General features: G+C 31.2%; 1 protein-coding gene, 1 long non-coding RNA gene and 1 pseudogene across 2 annotated transcripts; 2 read left to right on the forward strand and 1 right to left on the reverse strand.

Annotated features, from left to right (window-relative positions):
- The first annotated feature begins 219 nt into the window (after positions 1–219).
- Positions 220–5,823, forward strand: LOC123218245 (annotated as a pseudogene).
- Positions 5,824–8,165: 2,342 nt separating this feature from the next.
- LOC123218502 lies at positions 8,166–10,193 on the forward strand. The gene is made up of 2 exons (XR_006502703.1): positions 8,166–8,284; positions 9,755–10,193. It is a non-coding gene; the product is annotated as an uncharacterized LOC123218502 (long non-coding RNA).
- Positions 10,194–10,598: 405 nt separating this feature from the next.
- Positions 10,599–11,915, reverse strand: LOC123219658 (pumilio homolog 12-like). Its single transcript, XM_044641658.1, has one exon. The coding sequence runs from the start codon at positions 11,913–11,915 to the stop codon at positions 10,599–10,601; it is 1,317 nt and encodes a 438-aa protein (XP_044497593.1).
- Positions 11,916–27,382: the final 15,467 nt, after the last annotated feature.

Consider the following 27,382-nt stretch of genomic DNA (forward strand, 5'->3'; position numbering starts at 1 on the left):
AATGATGTTTAGGTTGTTTCATGGGAAAATAAGTTTTTCAGTTTAAGCATAGAGAAATTTTGACTTTCTTGGTTTATAGAAGGGTTGTTTGTATTTGTAAGAATGTGGTTTCGGTGAGTAAATTGATTAATGTTTTAATTATCGGACTGGGCCTTTACCTAGCAGCCAAACTGAGAAAACAATGTTGTATAAATATATAAATATTTATAATATATCACAAATGAAACTTGTGGGCTGATGGTGCTGCCCATGCCCAACAAATGCTGGGACTTAGTTTAAGTCCAAGCATTTGCAAAATATTTTGGTTGAACCGCGGTCACCAGCTGGTCTGGTCTGGTTTTCATTATCATGAAATTGAGTTTATTTTTGACAACGTGAAGGGATTCTAGAGGTGGTTGCTTATGTTAATGGGAAATGGGTTTCTAATAATTTTGTGCCATGTTATTGTAAGTTTTGATCCACTGTACTGATGCTTAGGTATACGTAACTTTCAAAGTCATTTATTTGTTTTTTTCATACCATGGATCAATGAGTTTCTGATATAGTATGCCTTTGATCACTGATCTGTTGTATTGATTGTTTTGTGTCATAGCTTATTGGGAAGACACCAATGGTGTACCTTAATAAAATTGTAAAGGGTTGTGTTGCAAACATTGCAGCCAAGCTTGAAATCGTGGAACCGTGTTGTAGTGTCAAGGACCAGTGAGGAAGGTAAAATTGCTGTGGGTAGCTAAAACTTTCATTATCATCTTGTGGTTTTTACACATTGGGCGCTAGATTAGTGATTGGACTAATAATTCAATGTTTCACAAATATCATATTAATGGGAAAATTTGGCTTTTGGTTCTTTTGGATGACATTGAACCTTCAGATTATTGTCATGCATATCCCAAAGTGAGTTGTTGCCTAAAATTCATGCCTTTGGCGGGTTGTGTCTTAACTGTGAGTCCTAAAAACAGTGTTAGTCTGATATCATTTCTTTTTGAGTCCTAAAGCTATTTAGTATTTTAATAACCCAAAAATTTCACCTTCTTCTAGTAGATGGAAAAGAACTTTCCTAGTTCTAGAAAATCTCCTTACTATTGAACTATATAGCTAAACATTATTTCAAGTAAGCATTTAGATTTAACAAACTTGTTTGGCCACTCCAAATGCAATTCCAAGTGGGCAGTTGGAATCTCTTACATTTACACTAAACAATTACAATTTGTATCCTCTAAATGTCTTCTATTTTTGAATTCAGGATAGGTTACAGTATGATAAATGATGCTGAGCAAAGAGGAGTTATCACGCCTGGAAAGGTACGAGATTGTAGCTATAACTTTTATAGCTGCATGAATATGTTTTAAGAACTGCATATAGTCATTTTTTGTTTCTGCTTCCTGGCATTTGGCTAAAATAATGACCTTTTCTGGCATTAGTTAGACCTTCTCTTAATTGGCCACTTCCACTAAAATTAGACTTAAAAGTTCATTTAACCACTACTATTGAAGTAAATTTTTATTTAAGAACATTTCAACCAATGTAGTTGCTAATGGTTCTGTGACCTAGAAGCACAATGGTTATGTTTCTGTTTTTGATCATGTATACATATATTCATTAAGGAGCGCTTGAGACGGATGGCAAAAGAATATGTGTTTAGTTCGTGCCTTGCTTTTGATTATTTCAACATTGGATGTGTTCTTTCATATTTATGCTTTTTATTTATTTATTTTTGTCCAGAGCATTCTTGTTGAACCCACCAGTGGAAACACTGGCATTGGCCTTGCTTTCATAGCTGCTTCAAGAGGATATAGGCTCATTCTGACTATGCCAGCTTCAATAAGCATGGAAAGAAGGGTTCTCCTAAAGGCATTTGGAGCTGAGCTTGTATTAACAGATCCAGCAAAGGGCATGAAGGGGGCAGTTCAGAAAGCTGAAGAAATTTTGAACAGCACACCCAATGCTTACATGCTTCAGCAATTTGACAATCCCGCAAATCCTAAGGTTTGTGTTCAACTGTTCATGGCTCCCTACTGTATGTTGTTGGCTTATAGTTTAACTTAGGAGATAGTTCTATGTTTGTAAATTTTGTTTCTGTTGCTATAAAATGCTTAAATGCTTCAACAATACTTTGTTTATTTCTCTTTTAGATGTTCATAATAATTTTTTTCTCATAAGATCTTCTGCTGGGTTATAAAACTATGGCATTAGGTGTACTGACATTTACCAGTTCTGGATTTGAACTTGTACATCTATATTCAGATACACTATGAGACAACCGGTCCCGAAATTTGGGAGGATACTAGAGGCAAAGTGGATATGCTTGTTGCAGGGATTGGAACTGGCGGAACTATATCTGGTGTTTGTTGATATCTTAAAGAGAAAAATCCTAAGATAAAGGTAATCTTTTTGCATCATCTGTTTTTAAATCGTGTATGGGAATATGCTGACAACAGTTGCTAAGTCACTTGCTATAATACTTATTACTCATTTTCACTTGTAGTGAATTGATGTCATACATTGAGTGTTCTTTTAATAAGTGTTCTAAAGAGTGAATTAACAATTTTTGCTAGCAATTCTCATCATGTATGACGTTTGTCCCTCTATGCACAAGTCCTTTTTGTGATCTGCCAATCTGAAAGAGGTCCTTTAGTATTGGTAGCATGGGGGAAAAACAAATATCAAGTGACAAGACTCATCCCAATCCGCTAATCTTATAACATCCTAATACTCTTATGGGACTTAGAAGGGTTTAGACGCATCTTGTTAAACTTTTCTTTAAAAAATATTCTACAACACATATTTAACACTTATTACAATATCTTGTATAGGCTTCTGGTTTTACCATATTTACACACCAAAAATAACATTTTGATTTCATTTCAAAAAATCTTAAGAATAAGTTTCTAATTGGGCCTTTGACCTTTCATCATTTACATAAAGTTTCTTAAAAAGAAAATCCACATAGATATATGCAAAATAAGACACCTACTAGAGATGCTATGTCGTGGTAAAACTTTGAGTAGAACACTACTCGACACGGTCTTAGAGGGGAAAATTTTATAAAGGTGAGCTGAACAGGTTCAATGAGTGAACAAATTTACAAATCCTTTTGAAAGTATTGAATACATGTCAATATGAATACAAATTCAATGAGTGAACAAATTTTAGCACAATCTTTGTTAACCGTTCTGTTCTGTCAGTAACAGTTTGTCTTTACCAATCTTTGTCCAACGAAATAATATGAGTCACATTATGTAATCACCAACCACCACAAATTGTTTTATTTTCATGTTTCTTTTTCAATTTAAATGTTGAATAAATTTTGTGATCTTAATTTAAATTTTATTCATATAGATGTAGCTTTGTAAATTATTATTGAAAGAAGTGGAAAAAGTATGCAATTGTTATTGTTTTTTTTAAATACATGTATTTTTTATTAAAAAAGTTGGTATTTATTTAAAAAAAAACCCTATATTTTTAATATTTATACGTTTCCCTACTTTTCTGTTTCTTATATTTTTGAGAAAATGCATTTCAACATTTCCGTGTTGCCTAGGTCATGACTAATGAGCAAATGTTTCTTACTGCTAATTGTGTCACAACACTGATTGATTTTGTTATCCATCAGGTTATTGGTATCGAGCCTGTAGAAAGCCATGTACTTTCAGGTGGAAAGCCTGGTAAGATGAGAATTCAGTTTCCATAGTCAGAAGCCATTATTGCTTGACTTTTGTATGAAGCTCTTGTAATATGTAATAGTCTGTGTGGCATATAACTTCTGCCAGTAAAAATGCAGGTCCTCACAAGATTCAAGGGATCGGAGCGGGTTTTGTACCTGGGATTTTGGATGAGGGTGTGATTGATGAAATCATACAGGTTCAAATCATTTTTTCCCTCTCTATATTCTGTTTATTTTTATTTTTTAACCAGATATTTGGAATCTTCTTTTATTTCTGACCTTCCTGGTCCTCTTGACAATCTCATGTAGCTTGGTTATAGCAACTCAGAATTTTTTAGAGCATCTATGTGCAATTATCACGGTGAATCCTTGTGGACTTTTGTTAGTAAAAGTAAGTTTTATTAGATTCAGATTTTGACTACAGGATTTGTATTTTGCTGGTCGAAAGCTGGGTGTAGTGAGGGGTTTGGTTGGAATACATTTTGTGATGTCTTAGGCAAATATTGTTTCTGATCCTAGAAATGCCTTGAGTTCACCTGTTTTGTGAATCTTGTTTGATGCTGGAAACTACCCCGTGATTCTTTTACACGCTTAAAACTTATCTATTTTGTTGCAAGAGTTAGATCTTTAGGCTTTACTTTCAAAATAGGTTGGAATTTTCTCAAGATGTATACAACCAACTTCAATATTGTTTGACATATTGAACCTGCGGCAACATAAGTGATTCTCATTCTAATTTCTCTTTGTGCCATCCTTGTTGTTTTTAGTTGTATGCTTAAGTTTCATGTACAGCTGTTAAATGTAACATTTATGATATCTTGCTTCTCGTTCATTGTGTATTTGCAGATATCCAGCGATGAAGCTGTTGAAACTGCAAAGCAAGTGGCACTCCAGGAAGGCTTGTTGGTTAGTGCTTCTCATTAGTTTACTTTCAAACCTTTATTTCTTGAAATCAAAGAAAATTGAATCTGGATCATAGAGTAGTTCCCAGATGGACAAAATTAAGAGCTATATGTTTGTTTCTTTGATTATGGGTTTGTCAAATGATACTCCTTCACACCCATAAGGGGTTAGTCAAGCAGTCCGTCTTGTGGTTTGCGTATGGAAGGTCTTGGATTCAAGTTTTTCATAGGCACCCACTCAGCCAAGGATCATCGTTTCTTATTTCCGAAAGATTGTAAGGTTTGATGAGCGTTGAACCATGCCAGAAGTTTGTGTCCATAATTTGGCAGTTAGGCTTTTGAAGGGTGATAAACATCAATACTCAAATCAATACCTAGAGAGATAATTGGAACAAGAAGCCTAGTTCTATAAGAAAAAATTTAACATTATTGTTTGTTTTGATTGATTTTTCCTAACTAGGCGGGGTTATGATTGTAAACATACTGTGAACCACATGCTCCGTCTGTTTCGATTGAAAATAAATAATAATGATTCATTCTGAGTCAACTGTGTATTAAATATCAGGTTGGCATATCTTCTGGTGCGGCTGCAGCTGTTGCAATGAAGGTTGGAAAGAGACCTGAAAATGCTGGGAAGCTCATTGCAGTAAGTCATTTTGTAAAATCTATCTTCTAATGATTTCCCTGCCTGCTTTCTTATCTATCTTACGAGTACTAACATCGTTCTGGTGTCAAAATTTATCTTTATTTCTACTTTCTCGTATTCCCAGATACAAAAATCATAATTCATTATCCATGAATGCTGAGAAAAGAAAACTTTGTATAGCAGCGAAGATTTTATTCAAAATATGAAATTGTATTCTATTTTTTTCAAGTAATTAGATCTTCAATCAATAAGAAACTAAATCAGTTACTCGGTTTCAGGTTGTGTTTCCTAGCTTTGGAGAACGATAACTCTCAACTGTGCTTTTCCAGTCAATCCGAGAAGAATGCGAGAAAATGCAGCCTGAAGCATAAAATTTGTCCATCTTGTTATATCATATTGAGGATTTTTTATTCAAAACTCCATTCATGACTGGCTTTGCCTTGTCTAATAAGGAAAAATCCTGTAACTGTAATCCTACTTTACGGAGTCTCTGGTTGCATTATTGAGAATGAATAGTGTCGTAGCCTTTGACCAAGTACACTCAATCATTTTCAGAAAACATTTGATTGAGTTTGAAACTATTCATCAAAACCCACCTTTTTCAGTTTTCAGAAGTCATCTATAAATAGTTAATTTTCTAGCAAATAACTTCCCTTCCCAGATTACCCCTCTCGTAGAAGGGTTTAGACACGTTAGAAAGGTGGATTCTAACTGAACTAACCCTTAAAAAGGGTTAACTAACTCATTTCAAATCTAGAATGGTAAGTTTAAGTTTGGCTTAAGTCCTTGAAACAATGTGCTAAGCCAATTTGAATGGTGAGCAATAACACTAGAGGAAACTATAGTTAATGGAGAAAGAGAAAAAAAAAAAAGATTCATTCGAGAAAGAAGAATCATAAGAGAAGAACTACTAAAAGAGAAGAACTTTGGTAAAGAATTGTCGGTGAACCTTCAAACTCAAGTCAAACTAAGACTTTGGCTTATTGAAGTCGAATACGGATTTGACTCAAATAGGTTTAATTTGAATCCACCCTTACATATCGGTGTAAGTTCATTGCTCGAATTTGCGACTTGAATTTGTAGATTGAGTTTACAATTTATTGACAAAATGATATTATTTTATCCAATAATGGGTAAAGTGATGTCATTTGACAATTATTTTATATGACTCGAATGAAATTGTGAACCAAATTCAAATCAAATCATGTCATTTACTTGACTTTTGAACAAATCAAACCAAATTCTCTTTAATTTAAATTTGACTCAGTTTAAAAAATAAGTCAATTCTCCTAACTTGAATTTGATTTAAACAAATTTAAATCAAATCGAGTCAATTTTTGAGATTAAATTAACTCTATTCAAGTTTGACCCTAGATTAGCATATGATATGATAGATTCGTAACCTTTTTATTTATATGGATTACAAGGCATAACATGCACAGTCTACAACCTAATCAATGGATAGGGCCTCCACTCCCTGGTGGGCCTAGGTAGTGTTTCTTATAAGTGTTGTCAAAAGATTTACTATAAACTATACGCCTATTTTCCAATATACTTATTTCTGTCAAGTTGAAACTATTTATTATCAGGTCAAACACTTGTTACCACCTAAGGTTTGGTGCAAACCCAACTCACACTCTCTAACTTTTAAAAACCTAAGGTCTCACTTATAAGCAAAATTTTATTAAAATTCTCAATTAAATTTTTATCACATTTTCCTTTCTCAATTTGAAAATCTAACAATTTCCCTTACCTAAATTTTGAAAAATAGTCATTTCCCTCTAGAGTTTCCATTTTTTCCAATTTCTTTGGCCATCAGAGCTGGTCTTCCCACCTATCTTCCATCAGCAGCCAAACAAGAAGGAAGACCGACAAATTCATAGATCTCGTTAGCGACCCATCATCATGCACATATCTTAACGACCAAATCGAATAAGGAGGGTCATGCAACGATCTTCCATTGATCTCGTCATCCCATTGCACAACAAAACCTCTCCCAAGAGTTGTCTGAATCTCGAGCGCCTCTCGTCATTATCTGAGCATGACAAAGTGAAACGTTGATGGAAGCGAGTGCGACAAAGCTTTGTCATTTTCATCAAGGCTTCCTCTTCTTCAAGTGAAAACCTAAGGGAACAAACTAAACGGTAGTTGATCTTCCCATCCAGGGGAATGCTTCATCATCTTCTGATCTTCGATGGTGAGAATGGTGGCTGTCGAAGAGAAGGATGAAAACCCTAGTGGAAAAACTATCACTTTTCAAACTTTGGAAAATTTAAATGGGGAAAATTATTAGATTTGTAAACCTATGGGGGAAATGTGATAAATTTTTAATTTTTTTAATATTTTAAGCTAAATGACATTTTTACTTTTAACTATAATAATTAATTTTAACAGAATGATAGATATTTGGGTTTGTAAAAGTTAATGAGTATAAGTTTAGAATTTTACCAAATCTAGGGTGAGAATAAGTCTTTTGGCCTTCATTACCATATCTATTTGATGCTAATTAGGAATTTCAATAGTATCAAGTGACTTCCATTGAGTATACTTTGGCCAGGGCCCTAGCGGTGACCAAATAATTGTTAGTGGTATCTCTATATGTTAAGTTTGTCATAGATGATGTATTTTCATCGCTATATTTTGTAAGATGATAAAAAAATGTATTTAATTTGTCGAGTTAAACTTGAAATTTACACTAGTATCCATGCTTATCTCATTGATGAATTTTTTTTTCTTCAATAATTTTTCATCTACTTTTAACAATCCTTCTCATTCTCTTATGTTATTATTCACCACCTTGACTGTGTTAGAGTTAGAGTAGATTATTTTAAATTCAAATAGAATTCTAACTAATTTTTATTCAGATTTGACTTAGTTGGAATCTAACTTAATGGCCAAAAAGACAGTGGGTTTATATTTTCCCATAAAAGCCGAATTAGCTTAACCAGACTTGGCCCAATCCAGCCCATATTCAAAGTTGAAACCGAAGTATTCAATCTCTCTCTGTACTTCCGGTTCCGGGTTTTGAGGGTCCTAGGAAACTTATTCTCTTCTTCAGTTCCACAGCACGAGGTTCTTTTCTACTCTCTTTTATTGATTTCAATTTATAATACCTTGTATGTATATGTTTGCATATTTTTGGTTCATTCTTTTTGTTTTTATTCAGTTTTATAGTTAATTATTTCAAATTTTTTTCTTTTCTTGGGTTGCGTTTTTCACTGTTATTTTATATTTTCTAGATACCATTTTGGGATGTTTTTTGGTTTTGGTTAAGACTTCATAAGGGATTTAAAGGTTCCATTTTTGTATATATGTACTTGTATATATTATGGGTTAGAATAAATTATGATGTGTGTCTTATTATGTAATCCAAAAGATTTACTTGTTAGATTCTTGTGTTGGAATTGGCTACTGCTCCATCTATAAGTGGTTATTTTGATGCATACATGTTTTGCTGCCCAGTCAATCCACGGAGGCCCCCCTCCTTGTGGGTGGGCGGGGGTGCAAGTGGCAGCACTACGGAGCCTGTAAATGGTTTGGGAATAGGAATCCTGATAGAGGTTCTCTTACTAATAAGAATGAGTTTGTCTTAGGGATAAAAATCTAGGTTATAAACGCGTTATTCTCTTGTATATTAATTCCACATGCCTCTAATTTGGTCATCTTGAACTTACTTGCTGAATCTCCTATTTATATGCAGTATATATCTTTGTTATGGAAAAAGGATGAATTTAATGGAGTAAAACATTAGCTTTTTGAGATAGCTTCTAGTAACAGTTGCGGGAAAGGTATTTTCTGTGCACACCCTTGTTGAGGAGCAGATTTTTTTTGCAGTACAATTTAAGATTGAAAGTTAGAAAGTGGAAACTGTTTCATTTTTTTCACTGTGGAGTCATTCTGCAGTCATGAGGAAGGATATGATTGTAATGTTAGAGATATTGTTCTAGGTATGGGCAATAATAAGCAGCAGATAGTCATATAAGCTTGCATCAAGCATTGCTGTTGGAGGAGAGCTTTTTCATGATTTTTTTTTTTTCCTGGTAACTGTTTGAAGAAAACTGTTTTCTCTAAAACCCTTGTGGAGGAGTCAATGATGTTGTCTCTGGAGCTAAATTTGTTACTGAAATTGTTGCCACTATTACATTGGTTAAGGATGAGCCAATGCACCATCCCAGGGAAGTATTCCATGTGATGTTATGCAATATAGAGACCTGCACTTGACCAAATTTTTGGATTTTACGGCTGTACTTGAGAAACATTCAAAATGCTTGAGAAACACTATAGAGTTATGGATTTTATGGCTGGCATTGTTCAGTACATTCTTTGCTGTTTTTCTTATTGAATGATGGCAGATATTTATGCCTTTATCATTGATGCTGTGAATATGGGGAAGCATTCAAACTGCTTGATCTCTCGATGATTTTGAATTTTATTCACCATTAATTGATATGTTTCCGAACTGATGCTGTGGCTGGAAATCATGATTTTTTGTTTTTGCATATGTTGAAGAAAAACATTTCTCTGACTCATTCTCATTTACAGAACCATTGGTGGTGTTATAATCGTTTTGCAGTGAAGTATTTATTTTGGTATGGCTGGGTTTTTGGGATACAGCAGCCTTGCGCCTAAGACCAAGAATGTGCTTGTTGCTGGAGGCTTGACGGCTTTTGTATTAGGGGTGTATTTCTACACCATGAGAGCTGTTGGAGGTACAGATGAACTTCAGACTGCTATCGACAAGTTTGAAGCGCAGAAACACAAGCAAGAGGCTTGAATTAGTCAAGCCATCAGAGGCTTTTTCTTATCCCCTTGTTTGAAAATGTAATAAGTTGATCATGTTGAAGATAAGCCACTACGGGGCTCATGCCCCCACTCTACATATTAGTTTCCTGTAAAATTTTCACATTTTTTCTCCAATTCTGAACTTTGGGAATCTTATGACCTATAAATAACTTTAGCTTGGAAAATTCATAATTTCAAAGGATTTGTTCATCTATATTAGGGCTACATTCAATATGAGTTGCTCAATATCGAATTCGAATAAAGGGTTGGACTTGTTTTCATATAACTAATCAAGTTTGAGTAATTCGAGTTCGAGCCCTCAGTATGTCGATCTCAAGTCAAACTCATATTGACTCTATTAGATTCAAGAAGATCTTGAATTGATTTTTGATTTTTGTTCAAGTTTGTTCTGCATTGAATCCAACCCTAATTTATATAAATAAAGTTCTATATGAAGACACCTATGAGATTTAATTATGATCAACCTGCATCATCATCTCCTTTGACAATAAACAAAGAAATTGATATTAATTACATCCAAATTCTATATACCACATTAATTTTCAGAATTAAAATACATAAAATTGCCTTCTATTCATTCAGACTAGCTACAAATCAACTTATAAACATGTCTTCCATGTCCAAACTGGAGGAGCTCAGTGAGATTTTCTCTAAGTTTCATCACAAGTCTGTCATGGAGGCCTCTATCGACTCTCCTTGTTTCTCTCAATGCTGTTTGCATCACGTAGTTTCCGCAACTGTGATTAGCAACTTCCACAGTTCGGTTGCTTCTGAGAAACTCTTCAACTGCATAATACATAAACTCCTGAAACTTCAGGCATTTTTCCACCACATGACTCCCCCCTTTCATCATTGAAAGATCGATCACATGGCCTCGCAGCATCAGGCAAATTTTCTCAATCAATCCTGGATCCTCAAGGTCTAGAACATGCTTTAGAACATAGTTACCGAACGGATTTTTCGCCAGGCACACTGCATTCATTGAAATCAACTGAAGAATTTGTTTTCTGCGCGAACCTTTCATCTCATCGATGAAATTGTTCATCGAGATACATCCTTGTTCATGATTCGCCAAGGAGAGACAGTGTTCTAAAGCTGCTTGGTATACAAAATCATTCTTCCGGATATAACAGTTGTCTAGACTCAGCAAAATTATGGAGGATCCGGTTCTATTAACCATTAGATACCCGAAAAATCTTCCCAGGGTGGACATAATTTGTGCCAGGAAGTTCGTTTTGGATCTACCGAGCACTCGGATCAGTTTCTTGATACAGGATGAGCCGTTTATATCAATGGATGCATTGAGAAACAAGTCAACTTCCGAAACAATCTTGAAGGTAATCACTCGGAGGTGGTCTTCGTCACAGGATTCAATCAATTTTCCGAATACAAAACGTCCATGTTTGCTAGTCATCAATTCCAGGGTAAATTCCAGGGCGATCTCAAACACCCTGGAAACAATCCTGGAATCCCCTGGCAAAGATAAACCTTCCTGGAGAAACTTCGAGCCCTCTTCATCTTTAGCCATTAGAAGAATTTCATGAACTCCCATATCTAGAACCTTATTACTCCGCAAGGAAGATGTCAGGATCGACGGTGGTTCAGAGAAAGAACAGCTTGTAGATGGGAAGTTATTGATTGAAGAGGAAGAAGAAGAAGAAGAAGGGCCTCCAGGTTTGAAATTGTAGCTATATCCGCCATTGCAGAAACTATCAACAGCCCAGATGCTTTCCGAATACGGACCTCGAGCTGGAATTGAGATACGTTTAGCTAAAGGAAAACCTGAAGGTCTCTGAACTGAATTATTATCCACCTGAAGGTTTGCAAAATCTTGACAAAGTCTATCAGGACTTGAGTTCGAAGATTCAGAATCAGAATCAGAAGAAGTTGAGGGGTTCATAATGAGAATTACAGAGATTTGCTGTGAGAAAGGTTTTTTTTTTTTTTTGCTGGAAATATATAACAATTAGAGGAGTCCGAATTGAGAGGAGAAATCATCCTTAAAAGATGAAACTTTGATCTTTTTCTAATATAATCTTAAGTTCTGATAGTATTAGGAAAACTAGTCCTAAGAGGCTTTTGATGTCGATAACAACTGGGATTGGATTTATCATGATTAAGTTGTTCAGCAATGATGCCGTTGGTGGGGGTAGTTTGTCAGTCGTTCAAGTTTTAGGGGGTGCAATGTCGAGATCCTTTACAAGTTGCTTGTAACCCCACCCAAATACTTGGCTAGGGATAGCACATGTGCACCCTAAACTATAAAGCTTAAACCCTAATTAAGGGAATCAAAATTATTCAATCATCGAACCAGGCTGATTTTTAAATTAATGGCTAAACAAATAATAAGTTATTTAGAAAAAATAATTTATTTAGAAAATTAATTCAGATATTAATTCAATGATATAACATATTTGATTTTTCAGTTTAGTTACTAGTTTGTTTATTTTTGAAAGCTAATGAATTAAAATGAACGGATTAAAAAGATGACCAAAAAGTAGTTAAGTACCAAATATTTGATAAAATTAAACAAGAAAAATAACTAAATACCCTCTAAAATTTGATTAAAAACTAATTAAATGAAAATTCGGTTCGATTAATTTGTATTTTTGATTCAGTTTAAAGCTAGTTAATTACTACACTAGTTTAGTTTTGATTTATGATTTTTAAAAATTTGGCTAAGTTAAAATTAATGTCAAATTAGTTTAGTTAATAGGTTTTAAATACCTAGTACAAACAAGAACCAACGTGTATAAACAAATTAAAATGTTATCATTTAATTAGAAATCAAATTATTTATTTATTTTTAATTTAAAAACACTTAATCGCATAATGAGATGTTAATTTATATATACATGCAATAAAACTATATGTACAAACTTTGATATACAATTTAGATATAAAAATAATGTGTTATAATATAATTAGAAGATTTAAATTAAAAATAAAACAATACCTAATTATATGATGACATATCATCTGTTTACCCAAATTGTATACTAAAAATATGTACACTCATATACATGTTAGAATCCAACCGTTTGTACATAAAATATTATTGTTAGTTTACTTAAAAATATGATTTTACCTTATTGTTTGTGAACAACGTGTTTATATATTTATAAAATATTTAAAAAAGTAATGTTATGTGTATTTATTTTAAATATATAAATAAATATATATTTGATATGTGTCGTCATATGATTAGATGTTATTTTATTTTTAATTTAAATTTATCAATTATTTAATAATACCTATTAATTATGTGCTTATTTATATATCGAAAATAAAGACATATAATTTTATGGGTAAAAAAATCAATGTGTCGACGGAAATGAATAATACAAAGAAAACTCTATCCAAATAAATATCTTTTTAATCTGTGAAAAATATGGAATGACGATTTAATTTTTAATTGAGTTGGAATTAAGGAAGTATGAGGAAAAAAAAGAAAAAAAACAATGTTTTAGAGCCAAACTGGTCCAACGAACCACTTCTATTAAGGCCCGATTGTTAATTTCCTCTAGGTCAATGTTCAAACAACCATAAGTAATAGGACCAGAGCAACCCACATTTGAACTTCGGATCACGATTCAAATCGTTATTAAATATTTAGACCCTTTTTTTTTTGTAAAATTTTATAATTAATGAGACTCAAGCTTAATCCCTACCAATGTCATAGGACGGAAAAATTTTACCATTGCTAAGACTTATACAAAGTCTATTTGGTAAGGAATGTAAACCATAAACTAGAGACCACAATTTCATTTGATAAAATATTGTTTTAATGTGTATTTAATTTATCACCAATCTGAACATCGATCGAACCAATTAAGATCCAAATCATAAGAAAATAGACTAGATTGCCCTACGATTGAACCAACTATATTACAAGGGTTGCGATTCAAATCGTTATTTGAGATATAGAACATTTTTTCTATAAAATTTTGTAATCACTGAAGCTCAAACTTGAACTCTACCTATGTCACAAGACTAAAAAATCTTGCAATCGCTAAGGCTTAAACTGATTCTATCTGATAAGACATGTAAACCACAAACTAGAAACCAAAATTTTATTTGACAAATATTTTTCTAATGTTTATTTAATTTGTCACCAATTTGATTGTCGGTCGAACTAGTCAAGACCCAAATCAATCCTTGCCAAGGCAAATGCCCAGTCTTAGGTATGAAAGCATTGGGGATAAAAAGATCCTTTTAATATCGGTTGTCTAAATGGAAATCCATTTTTTACCAACAATGTCAAAAAACAAAAGGCAAATGGAAGAACAAAAGGGAGAGGAAGATGTAACAATTCCAGACCAAATGAGAATAGGAATGATACGCTTCTTGTTGAGTGTTACAACTATCATAAATTTAGGCATTATTATTAGGAATTTTATTCTACGATGAGTCATGTTAAGGAACAAAAAAATATTGTTGATGACAAGTAAGAAGTCCAATAGCCCACATTGTTGCTAACACTCAAAGATACATGAGAAAAAAAAAGAAAGTTCATGGTTCTTGGATAATAAAACAAACAATCACATGTGTGGCGATAAAGGAAAATTTGTAATGTTCAATGATAGGTGCAAGACAATATTTCCTTTTGGGAGATAAATACATGGTGAAAGGAATGCCCCTTATTAACTACTACTAGTGTTTATGTGAAGGATGTACACTTGGTATGCACTCAAGAAAGAGTATTTTGGAAAAAGTTGTGATAAGAGCAACCAAGAAACTTCAACTCGTGCACATTTATGTGTATGGACCAATCCAACCATTGTCTTTTGGTAATAATAGATTTTTTTTTTCTTTTTTATTGATGACTATAGCCAAAAGACTTGGGGTTACTTTTTGAAGTAAAAATACAAAGCATTTGAAACATTCAAGAATTTTAAGCTTTTGTGGAAAATGGAAATTGTTATATGATTAAACTTTATGGTGCGATCAAGGAGGCAAATTCATATAAAAAAAGTTAAATAATTTTTGTGAAACACATGGTATTCATCATCCTTTAATGGTTCTTAGATTGCCACAACAAAATGGCATAGTTGAGAGAAAGAATAGAACAATTCTTAACATGACTTAATGTTTATTGAAAACCAAATGTCTACCTAAAGAATTTTGGGTGGAAGCTAATGCTTATGGAGCTTATTTGAAGAACCAATCTCCAACAAAAAATGTCAAAGACCTAATGCCCCAAGAGGCATAAAGTGAAAGAAAGCCTAATGTTGCTCATTTTTTAGTTTTTAGAAGTAATGCATATGCCTATGTGCCTTAACAAGAAAGAGCCAAGTTAAATGATCCAAGTGTCAAGCATATCTTCATTGGATATAATCAAAATTCTAAAGGCTATAGGTTATACACTCAAGCATTTATAAGATAATATTGAGTCGAGATGTTGAGTTTTATGAAGAAGCAATGTGGAATTGGGAGACAAAAGAAAAAAGCATATATGACTTCCTTTCATACTTTGACGATGAAGAGGAAAATATTATTCAAGATACATTTCTATCTCATACACCTTATTCTCCTACTTCTTCTATGTGTGAGAAAGTATCTAGTGGAAAATTAGGAAAAATAAGGAGTTTTCATAATATTTATGATGAAACTGAATAAATAATCAATTATGATGAAAATATTTTTTTGTCTCCTTTTAGATATTAAGCCTTTAAGTTATGAGGAGGCTATGAAAGACAATAGGTGGAGGCAAGCTATGAAAGAAGAAATTAAAGCAATTGAAAAAAATAACACTTGAGAATTATCAATACTTCCCAAGGGTCATGAAACTATTAGAGTAAGATGGATTTATAAGGCAAATTAAAATGCAAAAAGAGATGTGGAGAGATATAAAAATAGGTTTGTCATTGAAGGATACAAGCAAAAGATGAAATAGACTATGAAAAAGTATTCGCACCTTGCTCGTATAAAGACGATTCGTTTATTGATTTCTTCGGCTGCTCAAATAAAGTGAAAAATTTGTTAACTTGATGTTAAGTCAACTTTTTTAAATGACTATCTTGAAGAGAAGGTTTATGTTGAGCAACCAATTGGTTTCATAGTTAAAGGTCATAAAGATAAAGTTTTTTGATTGAAGAGAACATTGTATGACTTAGAGTAGACACAAAAGGCATGGTATACTCGTATTGATAAGTACTTACAATACAATAGGTTTGTTTGTTGCCCTTATGAATACTCTTTTTGTGGTAAATTGTACAAGATTGGAGACATTTCGCTAGTTTGCCTTTATGTGGATTATGTTATCTTCATGGACAATAATTCAAGATTGTTTGAAGAATTCAAGAAAGTTATGTCACTACAGTTTGAGATGATGGATATAGGAATTATCTCATACTTTGGGCTTGGAGGTAAAACAAATGCAAGATGAAATTTTTATTTCACAAGAAGGCTATGCAAGAGAAATATTGAAAAATTTCAACGTGTTTGACTACAATGCTATGAGCACAACCATGGAATGTGGAATAAAGTTGTCAAAGATCAATGAAGAATATAAGGAAGACCCAATTGTATTCAAAAGTCTTGTAGGAAGTTTGAGGTACATGACATGCACAAAGCTAGATATTCTCATTACAATTGAGGTGTTAAGTCATTTCATGAAAGCTTCTACTTTAGCCCACGTGAAAACTGTGAAAAGAATTATCTACTATCTTAAGAGTACAATTAATTATAGGTTGCTTTATTCTTTATCTATTGATTTCAAACTTATAATATTTTGTGATAGTGATTTTGTAAGAGATGTTGATGATAGAAAAAACACTATTCGCTTCATGTTTTTAATGGGTGATTGTGCTATTACATGGAGTTCAAAGAAGCAATACATTGTTACTTTTTCAACTTGTGAATAAGAATATGGCTACAACATCTTTCATTTGTTATGTTATTTGGCTTAGGAATTTATTGAACCTTGTTTTTCATGATCGCAACAAACATATTGATACAAGATATCATTTTGTTAAAGAATATATCACAAAAAAGTAAACCTGATAGTTCGTGTCATCAAATTGTGTTCGTGTCGTGTCAATTTGTGTTTCGTATCAAAGATCTTCAACTCTAGCTCGACCTAATTCAGAATTGTATCAAAATTTTTTAACCTTAGCCCAACCCTTCAATATTCGATTTGACTCAATCCAAGCCAAATTGATTTAAAATTTTCTATTATTTTCACTCTTTAAAATGTTTTTGTCGTTTTAATTTCTTTATTAAATTATCTCAATCTACTATTAATAAAACACACAATATAACATTTTGCCTTATTGACAAATGATTTAAAAATTTACATATTAAAATTTTTAAAACACGTCTATAATTTGACTAACTGTATCAAATTTTTACTACTTAATAATAAAATGAAATATTTAAATAAAAATAAAAATAATATGAGTAATTATAATTATACAAAGATACAACTATATACATTCTATAAATATTTCAAATTCTTACTATAAAGATATAATATATAATTATAACATGAATAAGACCTTTAAAATACGTTTATAATCTTGCTAGTCAAATTAAAATCTAACTAAATAATAAAATAAAATTTTTAAATAAAAGTAAATAATAATATAAGTAATTATAATTATATAAAAGATAAAACTATATACATTTTATAAAGATTTTAACTATTGTTAATATTGTTTTTCAACAATTCTATAATTTATCCCAAATAAATTCTATTAAAGTAACAATTCTCTAAAATATTTGAGTCAATTCATATTGTGTCAGGTTACTTTTGTATGTACCTTAATACTACCTGATTTAATTTTGAGTTGTGTCAGGTTGACCCGAAATACATTTCGTGTAAAAAAACTCAACCATAACCCAATATTTTTCTTATCATGTCATGTTGGGTTAATAGATTGTGTTGAAAATTGTCAGCTCTACGAAAAAAGAAGTAAAGCTTAAGCATGTAAAGACACATGATCGAATTTTAGATAGTCTTATAAAACACATAAGTTTGAAGATTTTCATTAATTACAAGCAAGTCTTGGAGTAAAGAAGAAAATTTCAAGTTAAGAGAGAATGTTGAAGATTAATTTACATTGTCTAGATCCACGTCATATGACAAAAGTTTAATATTAGTAGTGTAAGTTCATAGTATAAGTTTATTGTTAGGTTATTAATTGATGTTCATATATGGTTTGTGTATTATGTCAAACGACACAAGTTTTTCTGTTATAGAACAAATTCATTGTTAGGATATTAATTATGTTCATATATGGTTAACGCATTTAAAAGGGCGTTCCCAATACACCTACGAACTTACACTACTAATATTAATAAAATTACTTTGAATTACAGAAACCTTCTTTTCCAAGTTCAAATTATTAGTGAACAATTTGAAAGGGCAAAATAGATCCTTAAAGGACCATGGCAGCATCTCAGAAAACCAAACGAACGCCAATCATGCACCCAGAATACGATACACTACAGCCAGCAGAAATAAATCTAGATTTTGAGGTATAAAAGACAGTATGAACCACCCCAGGAACAATGCTGCACCGTTCCAGATGAACGTATTGGAGCTTTTCTTCCCAGCAACAACCAAATACCTAAATAAATAATCATAGTCAAACCCAATGTTAGCAACCAAAAATGAAATATGAAAGTAACCAATAAAAGTTAACATTAGCCTCTTAGATTTACAAATGGTATTGTAATTTTTTCTATTTTTAATTGAAATTAAAATAAATTAGGATACAAAAAATTATTTAATAAAATTTTAAAGATAAAGTGTTATTTAGCTTGATGATTTATTTTTTTATCCTTTTCAATAATTCATTAAAAAAAAAGTTAACAATTTTTTTAATAAATTTAATATATGATGGGAAAATGATTTTTTATTTTAATTTAAAAGGTAAAAATTTATCATTCCATTAAATATCAGAGGGAAATAGTGAGATATATATATGTATGTATATATATATATATATATATATATATATATATATATATATGTATGTATGTATATATATATGTATGCATGTATGTATGTATGTATATATATATGTATGCATGTATGTATGTATGTATATATATATGTATGCATGTATGTATGTATGTATATATATATGTATGCATGTATGTATGTATGTATGAAATTTGCAATTTGGTTTGATTTAAAAAACACTCAAACAGTAACTTAAACTATAAATTATTTTTTTGAAAATTTATCAACTCAAACTAAACTGTTTTACAAATCAAACTGTAATTTTTTAACGATTCGATATGATTTTACTATTTAAACTAAATTATGTATACCCTTATAAGTGATTTTACATGTTTGGGGTTTAAACAAGAGCTTATAGTAAACGGGGGGGAATGACCCAGAACCTAGAAGCCTTATCTTTACCATCTTAGGAAATATTTAATTAGATAGTCATAGGTTGACATCTTAATTTTAGTTTTACTGTTTTTAAAGATTATGTTTCCAAGGTTTAGTTATCTTTATTAGTATGATTATCCCGATCACATTTCTTTTTGGCCAACATTAACATACCTTCGTGAACGCATGGGTGAAAAAAATAAGGCCAAATGACTATGTCCCACCCAATATTTTATGATATGATATATTTTCACACTTTAAATTTAAAAAAACCAATTTTTCATCGTTATGGCAAAATCAACTATTAGTTTAAATAATTAAAGTGTATTTTTAATAATAAAAATATATGTACATTTTTTTTATAAATAATTTGAGTATACATATAATGTATTATTATATAATTAGATTATTTTGAATTAAAGATAAAATGATACTTAATCACATAATGACATATTATCTGTGTATCCAAATTATATACCGAAAATATATACACATAAAATTAATCATCAACCTGAATTGCAAACAATATTGTTAGATGTAAATGTCATTTTTTAAAATACTTACTAAGGGTAAATTACCCCGTATCTTGATTTATAAATTATATATTCATCCTATATATGTTTTGAAAATACAATTACAATCTTCATAGTTTGTAACAGTACATTTACGCTCTTAATTTTTAACAATTTTTAAGGTGTGATTGTCATTTTTGAAATTACTGAGGGACATATTAAAATTTTAAAAATTTTAAAAGTAGCCCTAAACTTTTTAAAATTAAAAACCCTTAAATTTTCATTAACACACCTAAATTTTTTAAAATTACAATTTATATCCAAATATATAAATATACATCATTAACATCTCTATCTATATTTATGCTAGTAAAATTTTTAATTATTTTTAATTGAAAAATATAAATTAGGGCAAAGAAATTATATAATAAAATTTTGAAGGTAAAGTGTTATTTAACTTAGGAATTTTTTTTTTGTCTTTTAAGGAATTTATGAAAAAATTAGTAATTTTTTCAAACTTAAAAGGTGAAAATTATCATTTAATCAAATATTAGCTGGAAAATAGTCATTTTCCATAAAATAATAAGAGCAATACTATGTGTACCCACTTTGGGTACACAAATATATACACACTCATATGTGTCATCATATGATTGGTTATTGTTTTATTCTTAATTCAAAATCATCCAATCATATGATGACACATATAAATGTGTACACATTTGTGTATCCAAAGTAGGTACACATAGTTTTATTGAAATAATAATGATAATAATTAAAACTTTGGTTTTAATCATCTTTGTTATTTTTTCTCTTGTCCTTCCTATGTTTGTATTTTCTTTTTATTAAAGTAGGTGCCCTAAAATCAATAGTTTGTTTTTAAAGAAATTAATAAATTTTATAAGACAAAAATAAAATACAAGATTACTAGGGGTATAGCCTAGGCAAACGTCACATAGGTCTCATAATAAAAACAAGGCCAAATGACTATTTCGTAACCAAGGTTTAGTGAAAAGACATATTTCTATCCATTAACTTTCAAAAACTCAAATATCCACCTATTTGTTTAAATTCACTGTTAGAGTTAAGGGTAAAATTGTTATTTAGCTAAAAATATTTAAAAAACTAAAAATTATCACATGTAACCCCTTAAGTTTAAAAATATAACAATTTCCCCTATCCAAGGCTTGAAAATTTGCCATTCCTGTTTAGGGTTTGCAATTTTTTTTCCAATTTCTTTCGATGAGCAAAGTTGGCCTTCCCTATTCATTTTTTGTTGGTAGCCAAAGAAAAAGGCCGACAAATCTCAACCATGAGTAGAAAATTCTCCTCGGCGTTGTTGTCTCATAATTTATCTCTTTAGTGACGTTGCACTATTCGTCTCCTCGGTGTCTCTTTCATCGTGCAATTCATCTCCCCGATGTTGTCGTTACGCAATTCATCTTTTCCATCACGTGTTTGGTCTCCATAACATTGTTCCTCGTCGATTGTTCTTAGGGTAGAAACTCACTTGTGGGTTTTAAAGTTGTTTGTCCTTGATGATGGAAATCAATGACGTTTGGAGGGAAAAAGATCAACGAAGATGAAGAAGCTTGTCGGAAAATCTAGAAAAAGAAATTCCAAACCCTAAGGGGAATGGCGAATTTTCAAACCTTGGGTGAGGGGAATTTGTTAGATTTTTAAACTAGTAGGGGAAATAAGATAGTTTTTTAAAATATTTTTAGTTAAATAACAATTTTACCCTTAATCCTAACAGTGAATATTAACAGATGGATAACTATTGGGTTTTTGAAAATTAACGAGTGAGAATCTGTTTTTTTACTAAACCTTGGGTAGGAAATAATCCTTTGGCATAAAATCAAAATGAGCACACAAACTCCCAAAACAAACTATGAAAAAGTTAAAAAAGATAGAATGAGCATGTAGGCTTTAAAGAAAACTAATTAGGTAGTTGTCACATAGCTCTAAACTGAGGCACGATCTCATACCTCAACTCCAAGTCAACGATCTTGACATGCACCACCTCACAAATATCAGAGACAATATCACAACAATGTTTGCAATGCTGATGAAACACAATTATTCCTCTCATACCATAAATATTGTATAGTAGTAGATATGAATAATCAAAAAAGAAGATATCAAAAGCCCTTCTTTTGCATAAGGTGCAAAGATGCTTAGTGAATCATGGAGGACCATGAAAAACTAGACAAAAACATAAGAGTCTTAGCTTTGATTTCCCTCCAAACAGAGGTAGAGAAATCACAATTGAAGAAAAGATGATCATAGTCGTCTTACCACATATGGTATAAATTATGTGTTACAGTGTGTATTTTCTCAAATGACATTCAAAAAACTGTATATATCTTAGTTCAGTTGTTATACTTAGTGTCTAACCTGAGTTCTTAATTATCTTCACACTTACAAGTATTTTATTCATATTAAAAACTCACATATGACATTCACAAGTTATTTGAATATTTAAAATCCAAATTGGTTATTTTTAAATGTATTTATCCATAAGCTCATCTTGATCGATTATCAATGTGACATTTTAACTTCAATAAATCGTTTCTCGAGAAATTTGAATCTTATTGGCATGTTCTCTCAACATTATATTTTTCAAGAATAATGTCTCATCTTTGTTTGCTTTCTCAGTGTCAAAGGCGATTACTCGTGTGAGTAAGTCAATCTCTAATTTTTGTGACATTACAATCTTGTTGAGTTAAAAAAGATGTGTATGTACTGATAACCCAAGAATTTTGGGATGCATGTTCAAATACAAAATGAACTTGAATTCATGGTTTCTGACGTTGTGCCATCAATACAATATATTCGCTTAACACTTATCAGTTATAGTCTATGCAATTCAAGAGATTTAACATGTGCAAGATATATTTTTCTTTGAACAATCTCGATCAAAGGATCAATACCCATGCAATGTATAGAATTATATTGTATGCGCATTTTCTTCTTGGAAATGAAGTCTTTTACTATGTTGTGCCTAGTGTCGATACGTTTGGTTATCCTATAAAAATTCAGGATCTTTTATTTCAACAGAAAATTATTGCTCCAATCGTTTAATCAAATTCATGAAAATCTTTTTAACCAAACAATTTTTTGCGCATTTATTGAACAGACTATATACTCGGCTTTCGATGTGGATAAGGTTGTGTATTTCTATTTCTTATCGCTCTAAGATATGGTTTCTTTTTGGAGTAAGAACACATAGCCTTAATTTAATTTGCGTTAGTCTAAACACTTTCCAAATTGATATCTTAATAATCAATCAAACACAAATTCGATCTTTAATTACATAATCAATAATCCATATAGACTTTTAAAATATCAATATTCTATATACAGCCTTTCAGAGCTCTTTTCAACATTTACTTATATTGACTAACTAGCTCAACAACAAAAATAAATGTTTAAGCATGTATGCACTATAGCATATATAATATATCCGATGACATCTGAATATATAACTATTTACATTTCTCTACTTTTATCTTAAGTTTTGGGACACATCTCTTTTGACTCAATAATTTGTCATTTGACATAGGAATATCAACGGGTTACAATTTACCGTATTGAATTGTTCTAAAAACTTTTTGAATATTATGCTTTTGTAATAGAGTCGAAAGTTTCTTTAAACAATTCCTCCAGATTTTATTTCACAATATGTAATTTGTTTTCTCACATCTTGCAAGTCAAAAATATGGACAATCATCCTTTGATGATCATCACTGACTTCAAATCATTTCCAATTATCTACACATCATCACACACATTGATAGAATTACAAATTTGTCATCAAACTTTATCACATAGACATAGTGGTCTTGATTAATCGTTTTGTTAAGTTTTCCACTAAAGAAAGTTATCTTGACATTCATTTGATGTAATTCTAAATTCAAATGTGTTGCTACAAGTAGAATCAAACATATTAAAGTAAATCTTATAAATGATGAAAACATCCTTTTACACAATCTATACTCACTTATTAGGTATAACTTTTCTCTATAAAGTGAAATTATATCTATTTATTGTATTATCCGTCTAACGATTAATTCAGGAAGCCTATTCATTTCTAATGAATTTTCGATCCGACAGTAAGTCAACCAAAACCTAGAATTGGTTTGTTTTCTATACATTTTATCTCTTCTTCCAATGCATCTGAAAATGTTTTTTTTATCAACGAATGAGACAACTTCTTCTATGATTTTAGGTTCTTCATCATCTTAGAGAGTGGTTATAAAAGTCTCATTTTCAATTTAAAACATCATTAGAGTAATTTTGGATGTCCACTACTATGCAAGTAAGGATTAATCCTCCCATTATCCGAAATATATTAAAGCTCATTCTTAATAATCCTACTAGGTTAAGATGAGCAAAGAAAACAATTGAAGATCATTACTCCCACTATGCAAAATAGGTTGAAGCTCAATTGCATTTGCTCCCACTATTTAGAACAAGTATAAGTCTTATTTCTTAGGACTCAACTAATGGTCATTAAGATATACTTATCATCATTCTTCTTTCATCTTATTCAGATGAAACCTTTTATCAATATTATCCCTATCAAGAAAAATATCTTTTTTAAATATAGTATCACATAATACAATTTCAGTTAATCTCTAGTAAAATCCTCCCTAATAAACATATATTCTTTGGAGTGTTCAACGTATCTCATAAAGACACATTCATTTCTTTTCGGTCCCATTTTTTCGAACTCATGGGAAAAGTTATAGAAATACATTGCTAACCACTAAGATTGCCATACTATTGCTTTTTCATTACTCAATTCCTTGAACTTTTCGAAAAAAACGCTCAAGACCCTGGTCAATTCTAAAAACGTTTATCCATTTTGTTTAATTTATTCTTACCTCAATTATATATATAGTGTCTAAAATAGTTTATTATTTCTAACTTATAGGAGATCAAGGAGACAATACCAAATCAAGCATTGTCATCAACATAAGTAATGAAATATGAGATACATTCTCAAACTTTACATTCATAAGAAAACATATACCTAAGTATATAAATTGCAAAGGAAGTCAAATTCTTATAGTTTTGTTGAATGATTTTTTAGAAGTTTTTCCAACTAGACAATGCTCATATGTGGACAATTATATTTATGTGAAAGTTTCTAATAAACTTTCATAAGCTAATTTATTCAACCTATCTTGGCCAACATGCCATAATCTAGCATGTCATATATTTGCATTCATATCCATACATATAGGAGAAGCAAATAATGAAAAATTTAACATTACTAGAATGTAAGGTGACAAACACCATAAAACCATTCAACCAACAAATTAAATCTACATAAATCAATTATATCATATTTCAATCAAACACTCAAAGAAATTCAAATTATATCATAATTTAAGAAGAACAAGTACTTTAACCAAGATTCGTCGAATATTTGGAGCATATTAGATTTCATGTAGGTATAGGATTCGATCATCTTACAAAACTTATTTGCTCGTGTCCATTCCTCTTACTATAACCTTTGTGTTGTTGTCTACATATATCTAATTCACTTTATTCAAAATTCGACAGAAATCTACTAAAGAACTTCTATTATGAGTTACTTGGTCAGTGGCTTTTGAGTTCATAATCTACGTAGGATAATACTCAATTAAAATCATAGTACTAAAAAATAAAGTTTCATCACTTTAGGTACAACAAGACTATCATTTTTAGCTTCATTCATTCACGGGTGATATGACCCTCATTGCTTCTATTGTAACTACTCATCTTGTTTTTGTCTTGTTTCCAGTATGTTTGCCATTCTCCCATTGCAATTCTTTGTTATTGTTCTTTGAGTATTGTACGACCTCTTTCCCTTACTCAGACTTAGGCCACTTACTTTTGAAACTCAATTCTGCAATGTATGTACGAGTACCAAGTTTAGCTACCTTAATGTATATACGATATGACCCTCATTGCTTCTATTGTAACTATTCATCTTGTTTTTGCCTTATTTCTAGTACATTTGCCACTTTCCTATTTCAATTATTTGTTCTTGTTCTTTGAGCATTGTATAACCTCTTTCCCTTACTTAAACCTAGGCCACTTACTTTTGTAACTCGATTATGCAATGTATGTACGAGTACCAAGTTTAGCTGCCTCAAGGGCACTTGTCCTCTAGTTTTACATGGCAAGAACAATTAACAAAAGTTTTTCTTTCCTTATTTTGGGTCATGTACACCTTTATATGCTCCCACTATTTGGAAGAGATTGCTTTTCTAAATGAACATACTGTTCATGCATCAGGTTCCGCCTAGTTGATTTTAGTTCCATAATTAGATTTGACATTCAATCAAATTCAACAATCAACTATCTTTATTTGGGGATTGCAGTTCCTCTAAACTCTTCAATCAAAACTATACTTATGAGATATGCAGTTGAACATTACCGGTACTCATATATTAGATCGTTATTCATGAAACTGATCAAAATATCACACAAAGTGAGTCTTGCTTCTTACATGCGTGATGTGCGTCCACATCATGTTTGTGTAAGACACTCATTTGGGTTTTTATCTCTTAGTTAGTTGCAACTCTATCTTAGCTTAATCTATGGCCTCTAAAGTCTTTCGCTCATCTAGGATATTGTGCATTTTAAATGCCACATATTGAAATTCTCCCTATTCAGTATCATTCCAATTCAAATTAGCCATCATATCCTAGGATGTTATGGTTAATTAGATCCCCGAGATATATATTAAACACAACTCAATCAATACAATCAAATACACATTAACTGTCGCAATTATGCATTAAAATTTAAAATATCTCACATAAGACATAAAATCGAAAGTTCATTATGTTCCCAATCATCTTTCATGACAGAAATGCTTGACATTTTAAACTTTAATCTAATTGTGACAATATTAATTCTAGATGAGAATTCACTAAATCTTATCAATATCAAAATTTTCATATTTAGCCAATATAAAAATATGACACAACAAATGTATCATTTATTTTAATTAGGACTATTTCATCAATCTGTATCATTTTCTGAATCACTTTATCCATGATAAAGTCTCTATAAAATTTGCGGTAGGTCAAATACCTCGCATTTCGTTAATTTTGGGAATAACGTCAAAGTAGTGGATATTCTCTTGTATGTTGTAAGTTGTATAGCAAGGTCACTCTATAGCAAGTTGTAATGAATCTACTCAATCCCAAAAGTTTTCAATTCTTGTCCCAAACAAGATCATTGATTATATGACACATATTCATGCATGGATATTATTAGACTATGTATTCCAATTAAGAGAATTCAACGAATTATTGATACTCTCAACATGCAATATGATGGTCCTTAGTCAACAAACTTGCATATAGTAGAAACATGCATTTTCAAACACCAATATGTGTTTTTAGAAGTCGGAATGAGGTATTATATGTCTTTACGCGTTGGAGGACCCATGAAACACATTCCAAGTACAGATCTGAGCATCACACAATTGCCAAGATTTGAAAA

Source organism: Mangifera indica, chromosome 6 (genome assembly GCF_011075055.1).
Source record: "Mangifera indica cultivar Alphonso chromosome 6, CATAS_Mindica_2.1, whole genome shotgun sequence".
NCBI classification, from domain to species: Eukaryota; Viridiplantae; Streptophyta; class Magnoliopsida; order Sapindales; family Anacardiaceae; genus Mangifera; species Mangifera indica.

Coding starts and splice junctions, on each gene's coding strand:
- LOC123219658 (XM_044641658.1), bottom strand. CDS start 11,915: ATGAACCCCTCAACTTCTTCTGATTCTGATTCTGAATCTTCGAACTCA.